The 17,034-nt window shown below is 36.1% G+C and overlaps 1 protein-coding gene across 1 annotated transcript in view; it reads right to left on the bottom strand.

The window, feature by feature from the left end:
• The window catches only part of QRSL1 (glutaminyl-tRNA amidotransferase subunit QRSL1), a 29,168-nt gene that overhangs the window by 5,182 nt on the left and 6,952 nt on the right, over positions 1–17,034 (bottom strand). The window contains exons 2-9 of the mRNA XM_077779981.1: positions 16,475–16,634; positions 16,054–16,152; positions 14,945–15,041; positions 12,581–12,757; positions 8,981–9,156; positions 8,778–8,890; positions 6,876–7,068; positions 6,166–6,283 (exon numbers count right to left, since the gene is read on the bottom strand). Of these exons, the coding sequence (XP_077636107.1) occupies positions 6,166–6,283; positions 6,876–7,068; positions 8,778–8,890; positions 8,981–9,156; positions 12,581–12,757; positions 14,945–15,041; positions 16,054–16,152; positions 16,475–16,634 (1,133 nt within the window). The remainder of the gene's footprint in view (positions 1–6,165; positions 6,284–6,875; positions 7,069–8,777; positions 8,891–8,980; positions 9,157–12,580; positions 12,758–14,944; positions 15,042–16,053; positions 16,153–16,474; positions 16,635–17,034) is intronic.

Raw genomic sequence — 17,034 nt, 5'->3', positions numbered from 1 at the left:
TAAGCACCCCCCCCTTCCAGAATGGGAATCTGAAATTTGTGAAAAGATGCTTACTCTACAGAAAATTAGCCAGCTATAAAAGCGACTATAAGTCAATAATGCAAAGAAAGGGAAAAATAAAGCACTCATAGATCCTCCTGAAATGAATTAAGAAAGGCTGGCAAAAGGACCACTTTTAAACTTCAGTTTCCTCACCTGTAAAAATGGATACAACTACTCCAGACTGACTGAGGACCAAATACAATAAAGATAAAAATGTGCTCTAAGAATCCTATAGGGGCACCTGGATGGCTCAGTCAGTTGAGCATCTGACTTTGGCTCAGGTCATGATCTCCGCATCGGGCTTGAGCCCCACATTGGGCACTGTGTGTTTGAGCCCTGCATCGGGTTCTGTGCTGACAGCTCAGAGCCTGGAGCCTACTTTGGATTCTGTCTCTCTCTCTCTCTCTCTGCGCCTCCCCTGCTTGCAATCTGTCTCTCAAAAATAAATACAAATGTTAAAAAAAAGAATCCTATAAAATATCAAATGTCCTTATTATCATTTGACCACAGGGTCTATAGGAAGATTAATGCAAGTATCCGCAACATTTATACAATAACAATACTTGATGGCTTAAATAATGTCATTAACAGAATTCCCCAAACCTCAATTTTATTAGAAAAAATCTTTGTTTTCGGAGCAACTGGGTGGCTCAGTCGGTCAAGCGTCCAACTTCAGCTCAGGTCATGATCTCACGGTTCGTGGGTTCGAGCCCCACGTTGGGCTCTGTGGTAACTGCCAGCTAAGAGCCTGTAGCCTGTTTCAGATTCTGTGTCTCCCTCTCTCTCTGACCCTCCCCTGCTCACGCTGTCTCTCTCTCTCAGAAATAAATAAAACATTAAAAAAAATTATAAAAAAATTTCTGTTTTCTACTGAATGTTTTCCTACTTTAAATATGGTTCAAAAGCAGGACTTCTGCTTCCATTAATGACAAAGTAACAGGGATGCAATTTACCCTGCCATAGTAAACAATTAGAAAACTAAGCAAAATAAAGCAACCATTTTCAGATACTACACAACAGGCATTCAAGAGAGGGAGTTCTGAGAGAAGGGAAGCGAATTTCCCCATTGTAATGCCTGGAGGCAGTTTCCAGACTTCAGTCCAAACAGAAGGAACCTATGCAGAGTTTTCAGGCGGCAGTTGTCAGAAAGTTAAAGAGACCAAGACTGGAAGTCCAGGGAGGCAAAGACTAGTGGGATGTGCAGGGCTGAGTACTGGGTAGGAGAAAGCAGCACACAGGGAGGGCTCAAGAGATCTGCAGAGCGAGCCCTCAAGTCTTTGGCTGAGTACTGGTCTGTGCTTGTAGGAGAAAAAATTCTCAAGCCGGGGAGGGAGTCACGGAAAAGTCAAACAATTTCAAGAGCTAGAAATAGTGGAAACACTTTGTAATACATGAGGCATCTGGCAGAAGCTTCAAGGGTATTGCCTAAAGTCAAGGTAAATTAACCTAAGCTAAATGCCATTTTGGACTTATCCTAGCAAAGCATTTTTATTTATTTTTTTTTAATGTTTTATTTATTTCTAGGAGAGAGAGAGAGAGACAGCGTGAGCAGGGGAGGGTCAGAGAGAGAGGGAGTCACAGACTGAAACAGGCTCCAGGCTCCGAGCTGGCAGTCAGCACAGAGCCCGACACGGGGCTCGAACCCACGAACCGCGAGATCATGACCCAAGCGAAAGTCGGACGCTTAACCGACTAAGCCACCCAGGCGCCCCGCAAAGCATTTTTAAAAGGAAGCCTTGAAAGTATCCAATAGATTCAAAGTGACTTAACTGCATCCCAGAATAAAGCCCAACGCTGTTTAAAGGAATACAACAAAAATCTAGCAAAGGACAAGGTAAAAGTCACAATGCTCAGCCATACTAAAAAGCAGAAAATAAGACCCATAACTAGGAGGTAAAAAGCAATTAATATAAAGACATTCAGAAATGACAGAAATGTTGGAATTAACAGATAAGAACATTAAAACAACTATTGTAAGTATGTTCCATATATTCAAGAAGGTAGAAGAAAACATGAAATGATGAAGGAATTGAAGAGCTAAGAAAATCTACTTGGAAGTTCTAGGAATGAAAAATACAAAATATAAAATAAAAACAACACTGGATGGGACTGACAGCAGATGATCAGTGATTCTGAATAGAAGCTGTACAAAAAGAAGCACGCTGGGGTGCATGAGTGGCTCAGTTGGTTAAGTGTCAGACTTTGGTTCAAGTCATAATCTCAAGGTTTGTGAGTTCAAGCCCTGTGGCAGGCTCTCTGCTGTCAGTGCAGAGCCAGCTTCAGATCCTCCGTTTCCCCCACATCCCCTCTGTCTTTCCAGTACATGCTCTCTCTCTCAAAAACAAACATTTTTTGAAAAGAAAAAAAAAAACAAAAAGCACAGAGAAAGACTAAAAAAGAGAAAAAACTAGGATGGAGCCATTAGTGCTCTTGGATGACATTAAGCAGCTTAACATACATATAAATGGAGTCCCAGAAGAGGGAGAAGGTCAGAAAAAATATTTTAAGAAATAATGGCCAAAATTTTTCCAAATTTGATTAGAACTATAAACCCACAGATCCAAGAAGCTGAACAAACCCCTAAACAAGATGAAATATGCAGAAAACCACACCAAGGGACATCACAGTCAAATTCCTGAAAACCAATGATAAAATCACCCAGAGGTGGAGGAAAAAGACAGGTTATACACAAAGGAATAAAGATAAGAATGACTACAGAGTTCTCAGAAACTATGCAAGTCAAGGGAAAACAGAACGAGATCTTTTAGGTACTGAAAGAAAAACTATCAATCTAGAATTTTATACCTAGAGAAAATATCTTATCAAAATTAAAGTTAAAATAAAGACTTTTACATATAAACAAAAGCTGAAAGAACTCTTTGCTAGCAGGATTGTACTACAAGAAATATTAAAGTTCTTTAGGCAGAGAGAAAATTACATCGGACAGATATCTGGATCCACACAAAGGAATAAAAAACAGAAATAATAAATATTTTGGCAAATATCAATGCCTCTTTTTTTCTTGTTTTAAATCCCTTTAAGAGAAAAGTTATTATTTAAAGAAAAATAGGGGCACCTGGGTGGCTTAGTTGGTTAAGCGTCTGACTTTCGCTTAGGTTATGATCTCGGGGTTTGTGGGTTCGAGCCCCGCGTCGGGCTCTGTGCTGACTGCCAGCTCAGAGCCTAGAGCCTATTTCAGAGTCTGTCACTCCGTCTCTCTCTGACCCTCCCATGCTCACGCTGTCTCTCTCTCTCTCTCCTAGAAATAAATAAAAAAATATTAAAAAAAAATAAAGAAAAATAAAAGAAGGCAGGAAAAGAGGTTAAAAGAAAGAACAGATAGGTCAAATTGAAGACAAATAGTAAAAAAAAAAAAAAGCAGATTTAAATGTGGTTCAAATGTAAATAATTATGTTCATTAAAAATAAACTGTGGATTCCTAATTCAATAAATTTGTGGTTTTTGAACACAAGGTAGTAGAAGAATGACAAAATTGTAAAATGAGGTACCACATGAAGGAAAAAAAAAAACAATGTTAGGGATTGCTATAGTTCCTGGCACACAAATTGACTTTTAAAGATTAAAATAAGTACACCCAAATTCCATTTTTCCTATCACTCATGTCCATCTTTCCCTCACAAAACAAATAAACAAGCAAACAAAACCCTTCAGAACAAAAAAGTTGACTTAAATGCCCGGACTCAAAAGATAGGGATACCGGAAGAAAGTCTCACTTCTTTCTGTCAATACTCCCAACTGGTGACCATGGAAGAAGGTTTCAGAATCTTCTCCTTCAGTTTCTTTTTATGGTGTTACACTGATTTATATAGTCTATCAACTCGTGCCCTGAGATATACAATTTGATTCTAATCAGTTATATGTGCCAAATGTAACATAAAAGGCTTTGCTTAGAAAACTTGTTAGCAACATTTCATTTTCTTTTCCTACTCCCAAATCATTACAATCATCTGGTCAATATGGAAAAGAGTCTTTTATTTTTTTATTTCTAAAGTTTTTATTTAATTCCAGTTAATTACCATACAGTATTATGTTAATTTCAGGTGTACAATATCACTATATTCAACACTTACATCCATCACCCAATACTCATCATGACAAGTGCACTCTTTAATCCCCATCACCTATTTTATCCATTACCCCACCTAAGTCCCCTCTGGTAACCATCAGTTTGTTTTCTATAATTAAGAGTCTGTTTCTTGATTTGTCTATCTCTTCCCTCACCCTGGCTCATTCGTTTCTTAAATCTCACATAAGAGTGATTTCACATAGCATTATACTCTCTAGCTCCATCCAAGATTTCATTCTTTTTTATGGCTGAATAATATTCTGGTGTGTGTGTGTATCATATCTTCTTTATCCATTCATCAATCGATGGGACTCATGAGCTGCTTCCATATCTTGGCTATTATAAATAACACTGCTATAAACATAGGGGGGATGTGTATCCTTTAATTTAGTGTTTCAGTATTCTTTGGGAAAATACCTAGTAGTACAATTGCTGGATCATAGGGTAGTTCTATTTTTAATTTTTTGAGGAACATTCATACTGTTTTCCAGGGTGGCTGCACCAGTTTGCATTCCTAGCAATGGTGTAAGAGGGTTCCTTTTCTCTACATCCTCACCAACACCTGTTGTCTCTTGTATTTTAGCCCTTCTGACAAGTGTGAGATAATGTCATATTGTAGTTTTGATTTGCAGAAAGTCTTTTAATTTGGAACATAAGCAAACATCTTTAGTTTTTTTGTTTTCCAGCTTTATTGAGATATAGTTGACATATAAAATTGTGTAACTTTAAGGTGTACAATATGATTGTTGGATATATGCAGATATTGTGAATAAGGTTAGTTAACACATCTATCACCTTATATAATTACAATTTGTGTGTGTATGTGTTAATAACATTTAAGATCTACTCTCTAGCAATTTTCAAGTATAAAATACAGTACTGTTAGCTGTAGTAATTATGCTGTGTATTATATCCCCAGGACTTATTCGTCTTATTCACGCAAGTTGGTACCCTTGACCAAAATCTCCCCATTTCCCCTAGGCCCAAACCCAGGCAACCACCATTCTACTTTCTGTTTCTTGGAGTTTGGCTTTTTTTAGATTCTACATATAAGTGAGATCATGTAGTATTGGTCTTTCCCTGACTTGTTTCACTTAGGATAATGATCTCACCATCCACCATGTTGTCACAAATGGCAAGTTTTTCCTTCCTTTTAACAGCTAATAATATTCCACTGGATATAAACACACCACATATTATTTTAATCCATTCTTCTGACAATAAACAGGTTAGTTCCATGTCTTTAACTACGGTGAATAATGCTCTGAGGTAGTGATTTCATTTCCTTTGGATTTACACTCAGAAGTAGGATTGCTGCATCATCTGCTAGTTCTATTTTTTAAATTTTTTTGAGAAACTTCCATACTGTGGTTCATCATGGCTGCTCAAAGAATATTCCTGGAAAAAGTAATCCTAAGCATCGGCCCTGAAGGGATACATAGAGAACAAAATGCTTTCTGTCCTTAAGGGCATGTAGAAAAACTCCAGTAGTATTTACTACAACAATCATTCTTGCTCTTTCACAAGAAAAAGTGTCCTCTTAGACAGACTTGGTGGTATGCAAGATGAATCCTATTTATGAGATGATGAATAAACTTATATTGAAGATAATCTCAGTAGGAGTCCTAGTAATTTAGAATTCTTTCTTAGAGCAAAGAGATACATACTGTAAGGGAAAACTAAGTTGATTTACTCAATTTTTCAAGACACACCAATGTAACTTCCTGCTTAAATCTCTAACAACAATTAGCCAATGTGGCAACAATAGTCAGGGGACATTTAATGAAACTAAAATTCTAGAGGGCTTCCTACTTAGTTTTGTACTAAACATTCAGCTAGAGTGTCAATGTTGTTTTGTGTTTGAATAACCAGGAACTAAAAGTACTATAAGCAGGCCTTTAATTGTGATTTCTAATTCAAAGCATAAGGATTTTGCTTCTTTGGCACATATCTCAACTTATAAGACCTGACAGACATATTACTAATTTACTCTTGAGTTTTCAAGAATGGAGAAAATTCCTAAACTACTTACTTACTCTTTTAATAAGAAAAAGTTTCCCGCGAGAATTCTTCCTCTCACCACATCATTAAACCCTTCTCGCCGGGTTGCAGCATACATGGCTTCAGTAGACACATCAATGTCACACCTGTGACCTGAAAACAAAAAAGAGGTAAACATTATTTGAGGAGGAAGTAGAGTTCTGGCTGAAAAGCAAGCATAGATTCACATTTGTGAGCAATACTAAATTTTTGGAAGACTGTCCTTAGTGGCTCCTCTTCTTTATCTGCCTTGTGACTGACCAGTTAGGGATGAAGGAGAGAGGAGAAAATAACAAACAGGGAAACTGCATTTGTTCACCTCCTCTTCCTGTCTTCCTTCCTCTCTCCCTCCCTTCCTTTCCTTCCTTCTTCCCTCCCTCCCTCCCTCCATCCATCCAAGATGTGTTGAACTCCTACCATATGCCAGGCACTACATTTGCAGACTAAGAAAACAAAGATAAGATACTGTTCCTTTAAAATATTTACACTTCAAAGAGGGAAGCCAAACATATGGAGACATGTATAATGAACACTATAAGCAGAAGGTTAAATGACAAAGGCAAGAAGATTCACTGTCTAAATCATTAACGTTATCACTTGTCTAAATCATTAACATTATCTCTGGGAATAAGTTTTTTATCAGTATAAGTAAAACTTTCAAGTATTTGAGACAACTATTTTAAAAATCCCAAACACACTGTCTTACCATATTCTAGCCCGTCAAATCTTGCCATATTAGATGCCACTTCCGATGTACACAGTACATGGTAGCAGACAATTGAATAACTGGTGTGGGGCAGGGACACTTCAATTACTTTGGCCCCCTCAGACTCAAAGAGGTTAGCAGCTTTGGACCAAAAAGATCGTACTTCACTTGATAATTCTGGTACGAGATATTCCTTATTGGAAAAAGTCAAGATACAGAAATTAGAACATTTGTATAGATGGTTTTATAAAAATATGTTCTTTAGGACCTTTGGCAACACATTAGAAAATCTGACTAAATTCCTAATAGGTAACTAGAAAGTTTGAACTAATTTTAGGAGTGTTTATGGCATGACAAGCACCATACTAGTTATTTATGAGCTGGATAGAACAGTATTAAAGATTGGAGAACTGTTTGGAGAAGCTGTATTTGCTCAGTGTTCATTATCAGATACTCTGCTAGAGGCTTTTCAAAGGTTCTCTCATTTGGGGCACCTGGGTGGCCCAGTCAGTTAAGCATCTGACTTCTGCTCAGGTCATGATCTCATGGTTCGTGAGTTTGAGTCCCACGTCAGCCTCTGGGTTGACAGCAAGGGGCCTGCTTGGGATTTTTCTCTCCCTCTCTCTCTGCCCCTCCCCTGCTTGTGCTCTTTCTCTGTCAAAATAAATAAACATTAATAAAAAATAAATGGAAAGGTTCTCCCATTTAATGCTTTTAACAATCCCATGATACTGATTGTTATCATCCTTTATTTTATTAATGAAATATAGTGACTAGATGAGTAATTTTCCTAAAGTTACACAGTGGGTAAGTAGAGGATCTAGGATTCTAAACTAGGTCTGTACTCTTTTCTAAATCTTTAAAAGAAGGCACAGCTATTATCTTAACTGAAAATTTTAAAGAAAGTATTTCTTTCAACTTGGGGGCAATTTTATCCTCTTTCTCTCCATCAGGGGACATTTGGTACTGTCTGCAGACATTTTTGTTTGTGGGGTTATGCTGTGGTGGAGGTGCTACCTCTAAGAGTAAAGGCCAACAATGCTACTAACCATCTTACAATGCATAGGACAGTATCCCACAACAAAAAATTATCCAAGCAATTATTGGTAAGCTTAAAGTTAAAAAAATTGTTTAAAAGTCAATAATTTAACGTATTTACTTTCATATATGAATTACTCAATTGCTACTGTAATAAAATAGTAAAGCCTTAATAAATGTTACCTTCTTTAATACCACTATCAGTATTTTATTTATTAAGATCTTAATATCATAGGAATGACTCTGGGCTATATCCTTTACATTAGGAATTAGCAGACTATGGCCTATGGTCTATGGCTGCTTTCACACTACAGTGGCAGAGTGAAATAGTTACAACACAGACTGCATGGCCCACAAAGGCTCAAATATTTACTAACTGACCCTTTACATAAAAGGTTTGTAGACCCCTGCTTGACATCGTTATTTAAATTTTTTTTTTGAGGTATAAATGATATTCAACATTATGGGAGTTTCAATATATGATTATTTGTATATACTGAGAAAGGATCACCACAATAAGTCTAAGTTAACATTTGTCACAGTACAGTTACAGATTTTCTTCCCCTTGTGGTAAGAACTTTAAGATCTATTCTCTTAGTAATTTTCGAATATGTAGTATGGTATTATGTATATTATATCCCAACGATGATTACCACATTTCAATTTTACTACTCTCTGAGATCAAAAATATTATCCCCATTTTGTAGATCAGGAAATTGAGCTTAGATTAAGTCACATGCTCAGGTTACATAGCTAATAAAAATGGCATAAGTAGGATTCAACCCCAACCAGTCCGTTTCCCAGGCCTGTGCTCTGTATTTGACTTGAGAGTATTTCTGTGAAGTAATGAACGGGGAGAGTTACCTTTGGAATTCCTATACATAGTTTGCTCACATCTGTCAAGCTGGAAAGCATAAATGGTTTACCAGGATCTTGTATTGTGGTAGAATCTTTGGGGTCATGACCAGCCAGCACACCTGTGAGGAAAAATACTTAGGAATGACAGACACAATGTTTTTACAGTGAAATTTATAAGGTTTTGAAACTCTATGGAATCATATAAATACCCAACACAATTGCTGCATCATCCACACATCTGGTTAAGATTCCTGGCACATCCATGGAATTCACCAGGGGAATGAGACCATGACGAGAAACCAAGCCATAGCTTGGTTTGAAACCAACAATCCCACAGTGGGCAGCTGGATTTCTGGTCGATCCTCCTGTATCTGATCCTAAAGCCCTGGAATTTAATGGAATTTTCTTTAGAAAAATGATGTATCTCTAATTATATCTGGAATCTATTTTTAAGTGTATACTTTTAAACCTTACTTGCTCCTGGTTATACAAAAGTAAGACATGATTGTCTCAGAGAATTCCTAAAGACATAGAAAAAGTATGAAGAAGTAACAAAATATTCTACCACTTGAGGCAAACACTGTTAACATTTTGGCATATTAACTTCAAGACTTTTTAAAAATGCATTTTTCTTTCACAGTTCAGGTCATTCTGCAATTACAAGTTTCCACCTCTTTTTTGCTTATCATGAGACTTTTGCTATGTCATTAAAATTACTGACAAGTTAAAATATGTATAATATTCTATCCTATCAATTGGCGATTCCCAGGATTTTAAAGCCCATTCTCCTATCAATATATATACAGATCCTTTACCTTCTTTTCATGCCAGTTATACAGTATGTTTTTACAAACTAAACACACTACTCCCAGAAATTCATATACAGAACCTTATACTACCTCATTTAGAATCATGGGATAGAAATGTACTTTAATTTATTTAAACATTTATGTTGTTGCCAACTATAATAATAACTGCATAATAAATTACTTTGTAATAAACACCTTTAAACATAAATCTTTGCCCATATGTCTGAATATTTTTTAGGCCGCCTTCCAAGAAGTAGAGTTAATGAGCCATAGGGCATGTTACTCTAAGTTCTTAATCTCATTGTCAAATGACTTGTCAGAGGGCTTCCGCCAATTTATATTCCCAACTGTAGTGAATGAGATTCAGTCTTATGTTTCTCCATCATCACTGAGTACTAGCAGTTAATTTTGTTAATTTGAAAAACCAGAACGCTTTGTTAATATGCATTTTTGAATAATTTTTCACATTTATTTGTATTTGCAGTACTGGACTATGAAGGGACCATTTCTTTGCCTAGTTACCTACAGAGTATATGTTTTTCTTATGAAAAACAAAACCAAAAACTAATCTTGAGAACATTATGCTAAGTGAAATAGGTCAGTTATGAAAGTGCAAATAGTGAATAATTTCACTTACATGAGGTACCTAGAGTCTTCAAGTTCATAGAGACAGAAAGTAAAAAAGTGATTGCCAGGGGCTGGGAGGACGGGCAAATGGGAAGCTGTTGTTTAATGGGTAGTGAAGTTAGTTCTGCAAATGAAACAAGCTCTGGAGATTGGCTGTACAACAATGTGAATGTATTTAATGCTAAACTGTACATTTAAAAATGGTTAAGATGAGGGATGGGGGTGCCTAGATGGCTCAGTTGGTTAAGCAACTGACTCGATCTCAGCTCAGGTCTTGATCTCAGGGTCATGAGTTCAAGTTCTGCATTGGGCTCCACATTGGGTATGGATCCTACTAAAAAAAAAAAGGTTAAGATGGTAAATTTAATTTTTTAATTTATGAAATTTTTTTAATGTTTATTTATTTCTGAGAGGGAGGCAGAGCATGAGTAAGGGAGGGACAGAAAGAGAAGGAGACACAGAATCAGAATCAGAAGCTCTAGGTCCTGTCTGAGTTGTCAGCGCACAGCCTGATGCAGGGCTCGAACCCACGAACCATGAGACAATGACCTGAGCTGAAGTCAGACACTTAACCGACTGAGCCACCAGGTACCCCAAGACGGTAAATTTCAGGTTACATATGTTTTACCATAATTAAACATTTTTTTAAACTTTATTTCGGGGGGAAAAAGGTTTTTCTGATTAGAAAACTGTATGTGCTCACTACAAAAATTAAGTATTCTATAAGCATATGGTATATAATGTGAAATTTCTCTTATAATCACTGCCTCCATAATAATCCTGTTATCAATTTTGATACAGTCATCCAGACACTTCCATGCACATAACATATATACATATGTAATTACTTTTAACAGAGAGGTCATAGTATACATAGTGTTCTGCAACTCGTTTTGCACTTAGCAGTGTACCTTTGATATCTGACCATGACACTATAGACCACTCTAGCTCATTCTTTTTAGTGGCTGTGTAATACTCCAAGAACCTTCCTGTTTTGAGAACTATTATAAAAGAAGCAAAAAGGAGGAAACATAAAGCAGAACCCTTGACAGTTTGGGACCCATTCCTTCTGGAGTGACTTCGGGTCTGTGCTTCTCTTAACTATACCCAGAACAAAGCTTTGAACTGCACAAGGCCCCTAGGCCCTGGAGCTCTACAGAAGACGTAAATGAGATTGTCTTTCTTACCAAGTCCTTATGAGCTAAAAAATCAGGCTGTTGCTTTCACAATTTCTAAAAGGACACATTTTCTTATTAGGATTCACTGATGGCTGTGTAAAAGTAAAACCTACATTTCCATAGGAATTATGTGTCAAAATGCCATCTTCTCAGAGCACATTCAGAAAGATGAACATTAAGTAGGGTGATGAGGATAGAAAAAAAAGCACCTACTCTTGCAGTCCTAACTTGTCAGAACTCTCATTAATATTAATGCAGTGCTCTAAAATTCCACAGAGATAAAATGAAATGGTTTTACTTGTAAATAAGATTTCAGAGAAACCTAAAAAAAAAAAAAAACCACGAAGAATCTAAATCTCCATAGCTCTAAAAAAATATAAATAATTTATTGGTTGCACTGTCTGTGAAAGAACTTAGTTTCAGTGGATAATTAAGGAGAAATAAAATACATATAGTACTACTAAAGGAACACATTCAATTTTATACTGAAACTGATAAAATAAATAACAGTGAAATCTATTTACTCTTCTTTGGGCGGTTAAGAAGTACTTTACAAATGAGACTTAAAACATAAAGCATAATGGGTGGATTCTTCCCGAAATAAACTGTAACAGCTGAACAAGTCAGCTCCTGAGAAACCTGAAAAAAAACTTTACTCAGTGATGCACATTTTTAGTTGCAGATTTATTAAAACACTATTTTAAATATCCTATTGATATACATTAGGAGCATTTTTTTCTTTTTTCCCTTTTTTTTCTTTTAACAAAAGCCAGATTCAGCATAATTAACAGCTCAGCACCACTCAGCCAAAGCCATGGTATATTAGTCCCTAAATATTTGTATAATCAGTGAGCAGACACCCAAATAAATTATTTTAAAAGTGAAATTTAATTACACTGACTGGTTTATGCTGCAAGATCCATAAAATCATGTTTTTAAGAGAACCAGATACTATAGAGGAAGAGTTTAAATACCTAAAATTAAAGTTACATGTAGAAAATACACGTTAAGTAGACTGTACAGTTGGATGCATTTATAAGATTACAATGTTGATGTATCATCAAGCATAAATAACTCACTAAAAAGAAATAAAAATAGCACGGTATGAACTACTCTGCTGTTGAATTGTGAGTATGGTTTATGACTGTCTGTGTTTGGATGGGCTCTACAGTATGGACAGAAAAAAGCAGCTTACGCGAAGCACGTGAAGGCTGATACTGCCGCCGCACTCCCGCCAGAACTTCCTCCAGTTATAAGCCAATTCGAATCCTCATTCTCACCACTGGGCTTCTGCTTCCTCTTTTCTCTATACTGTTTTGAATAACTCCAGGGGTTTTTAACTGGTCCGAATACACCATCTGTGCTTCCAGATCTGAGATGAAGTGAAGCAAGATATCTTAATGGAACTTTGATTTTTATATGAAGATTTCACCTCCTGATTGTATTACTTACTTCTAACACTGTATAATCCATTGGAACTTGAATTGGCAAAGGCAAGAAGCCTGCTTGGACGTAGCTTTCATTAATTAGATGGTTGAGGAGGTGAACGAGAGGAAGTAAGAGCATGTGGGAGAAAGGAGAGAAAACTAGTCTGTTAAGAAAAGAGGATTTTTATCCCAATTGATTATACAATTCAGCTTATGATGATTTCCCCTGTAAATCAAGGTCTTCCAGGTAAAGAGTGTCACAAACATTCAAAGAGTGAAACAAGAAGTCCTCTGTAGGATTCTCGCTATTAACCAAATGTGTTAAGACAAGCATAAGTTGAAAAGAACTCATTTTAAAAGTTTTGAAATAACTTCAATCTTACAGGTAAATTGCAAAAATAGAAATAGTATGAAAATAACTTTATACCCTTTACTCAGATTCACATATTATTTAAAAACCACCCAATTTGATTTGTGTGATTGACACATATTGTGTGTATCTGTAACATGGAGAAATCATTTTTTCCCCCACAAACCACATTAAGGGTAAATTATATATGTCATGGCCCTTTACCCCTAAATATTTTAGTATGTGTTCAGTGTGCATTTCCTAACACTAGGAGTGTCCCCTTATGCAGTCACAGTAACCAATCTCAGTAAATTTAACATCCACACAATGCTTTTTATCTAACCTATTGTATGTAAGCCAGTTTGGTCAGATGATCCAGTAATATCCTTCACAGCATTTCCCCCTCCTAGTAAGGGATTGATCTAAAATGAGGTGTTACATTTAGGGAGCATTGTCTCATCAGCCTTTTTTTGTATTTTTAAATCATTCACTAGCCAATGTGCACGGAGTTATTTCTAGTTTTTGACAATTATAAATAAAGCCATAGTAAATATTGTACTGAAAGACCCCAGCCATCACTTTCATGTAAATATTCCTCTTCATCTCGAGTAAAAAATGTAGAGCTGAGATTGTTGGATCCTATGATGTTTAACTTGAAAAGAAACTATTTTCCGAAATGGCTATACCATTTTGCATTTCCTACCAGCATTATATGAGAAACCCAATTGCTCTGCATCCTTGTCAGCACTTGATATTGTCGTTTTTACGCCGTTCTAATAGGTGTCTGTATCTCCTTGTTGTTTTAATTTGCATTTCCTTAATGACTAACCATGTTCAGCATTGTTTTCATTTGTTTATTGCCAACTATATATATGCTTTGATGAAATGTCTGCTTACGTATTTTACCCTTTTTTTTTAATTGAGTTGTTTTCTGATTTTTGAGTTGGAAAAGGTTCATATATACTGGATATCTGTTCTTTCTCAGATATATATTTTGAAAATACTTTCTCCTACGCTGTGGCTTGTTTTCCATGTGTTAACAGTGTATTTCAAAGTATAGAAGTTCTTAATTTTAGTGAGGTCCAATCTATCAATTTTTTTACTTTATGAATTGTACTTTATGTGTCCCATCTAAGATATTTTTGCCTTGAGAACTCATGGTCACAAAGATTTTTCTCCTGCATTTTCTTCTATAAATTTTAGGCTTTACTTTCCTTAGGCTCTTTTAACCTGGAATATTTTCACAGCCTTTGTTTGTCTTTTTTGATATTCATATTTTAATAGAATGTTTCTCATTTCAGACTTATCTTCTGTTTCCCCGTGATTAGTTTCAGGTTTAACATTCTCAGCTGGAATATTGCACAGGTGATGGTGTGTTCTTCTCAGGGAATCACATCTAGAGGTACATGATGTCAACTTACCCTCACCGACAATGTTCATTTTGATCAGCTGTTCAAGGCAATGTCCTAATAATCGATGTTCGAGTTTACTCCCGTAGATTAATTCATTCAACATATATTTACTGAGTGCCAAGAGACACCACTGTAAATAAGAGAGTCAAAGATTCTGCTTCTATGGAACAGGGCACATAGACCAAGCAAATATTACCAATTTAACAACATATAACAACATATAGTGATGCTTAGTTTTGTTCTTTATAGTTTATTAAGTCGAAAGGAAACAGGTTTACTATAAAGCTACAATATCAAGATAATGTGATATTAAAGTAAATCGAGACAAAAATGAAAGAAATACAAGAAAAGAAAATTTCAATTTTACTTACCCCATTGCAAACTCATCTAAATTAGTTTTTCCCATCAGGACAGCTCCCTGATCCAACAACCTCTGAACTACTGTAGCATTATAAGGTGGTACATAACCTGAAAAAAATTCAGTTATTTTTGTTGTAGGAGAGAAAACCACGAGCATGTAAATCACATGCGAGAAACAAGATTTTAAACTGCAACTAAGCTGTCCATATTGACATGTGTTAATTATTCCTAATTTGAGTTGTAGGTAGTACTTTCTTCCAAAGGTTAGTTAATTTTAATTTTTCTACTGATAATTTCTACGTTTTCCAAAGACAGTCAGCATATTTACTATTTTTATCATCTAAGAAGACTGACTTTAACAGTTCATACTACAAATATTGAATGATAGAGACGTACCTAATTCATCTGAAACTAACAGCACATCATTATTTTGCTCATTGTACTTGAAATATATCACATAGTAATTTTTATCTATTTCCCGTCAGACATAGATTTTTTATTCTCATTTAAATTTCATCTAGTGTGATTCCAAAACAACAATAATATCACCATCAGAGGAACCTGTGGCATATTCCCCATAGACTTTTAGGGTGTAGCACTCTGAATAAGCTTTTTCTATTTCTTTCCTTCTAGGATCCAAAAATCTTGATAAACATGTTTCCTTTCGACCTACTAAACTATAAAGAACAAAACTAAGCGTCACTATATGTGGATAAGTATAGTGATATAAGAGATGGAACAGTCAGGAAATACAACTAGACAATAGATGCGAATCCTTACACCATCCTCAAGAGAGGGGTCATGACAGCCCCTTATTGTCATGTTATCAATGAGTGGGAGTCAGAGGTCACTTAGTGTGTATTTGGTGGTCAGTTATTGAGTCTTCCTAAGTGGGATTTCTAAAACTTCCTAAATAGGATACAGCCAATAAGCTGGCCTACCTCTAAGGAATAGTTTTGCATTCTGAAAGAGCCAATAGTAAAAATATTCCAGCCTTAAATATTGCTTTTGCAGATATAACTGGTCTCAGGATACCTTGGTGCTTTAGTATCTTATCTTTTATTTAAACTGAAAAACTAGTTTTATAAAACTACTAATGCTCTGGTCAATTAAACTTTACCTTTCAGCATGTTTGATGCACATGTTGTCTCAATGCCTGATGTGCTAAAGTTGTCTTTTACTGCAATAGGAATTCCATCTAAATCCCCAAGTGAGTGACCTGCATTAAAAAGCCAAAAGAATAGGAGCTATAGATCCAGTTCAGAATATAAAGGCACATTAGTACTAGTTTTTACAAAAACTATTAGTTTTTTGGTAAAGATACTTCTTCATAAATCAAGTTTATGTTAGAAACTATTCCAGTTGGGCATTATAAAGCATCACATATCCATTAGCCTTATTTTTATTATACCTCATGGCAAGTTCTTTAAATAAGGGTATGTTTTATGTTAAAAGCCTCACTTGCCAAATGGAGACTGCTATATCCAATTAAATTCCTTCTCTAGGGATATACAAATTAAGTATAATTCACAGTAATTTACCTTTCTTGTATCTTTTCTCTGATTCTTCAGCTTGCTTTAAGGCCACCTCTTCTGATACAGTAATGTAAGCATTTAGAAACTTGGTCTTCTTGATAAGGGAGAGACATTTTTGACAGAGCTCTGTTGGAGTAATTTGGCCTTGTTTCAGTGCTGCAGAAACCTATAATATATACAATTCCAAAACTCTTTACTGAGCCTGCAGAAGTTTCAAGCATTATACTGAGTGGGCAGATACACTGGGGAAGTATACAATTTTGAATTGAAGCTTGGATTCAGAACCCAGAGAATACTATACCTAGGTGGTATACTCAATGAGGGTAACACTTCAGTCAGCTTGAGTAGGGGCTGGGGGACACTACGTTCATCGCCCCAGCTGAGGGCTGTTTCCAAGTCAGGTCTGCACCAACAAGTGCAGTGGTTTAGGTAAGCCACCCTGCTTACCACTGCAACAAGTGCAGTGGTTTAGGTAGCAGGAGTGGAGGCCTGCAACGGGGTGGAGCATGGGTTAGGACAGATGGTGCAGAGAGTAGTTTAGCTGCAACGCAGGCAATCCAAAGTGG

This window comes from Crocuta crocuta, unplaced genomic scaffold (genome assembly GCF_008692635.1).
Source record: "Crocuta crocuta isolate KB4526 unplaced genomic scaffold, BGI_CrCroc_1.0 scaffold147, whole genome shotgun sequence".
Classification (NCBI taxonomy): Eukaryota; Metazoa; Chordata; class Mammalia; order Carnivora; family Hyaenidae; genus Crocuta; species Crocuta crocuta.
The sequence above is the reverse complement of the archived record's forward strand: the minus strand, read 5'-3'. Positions and strand labels throughout refer to the sequence as shown.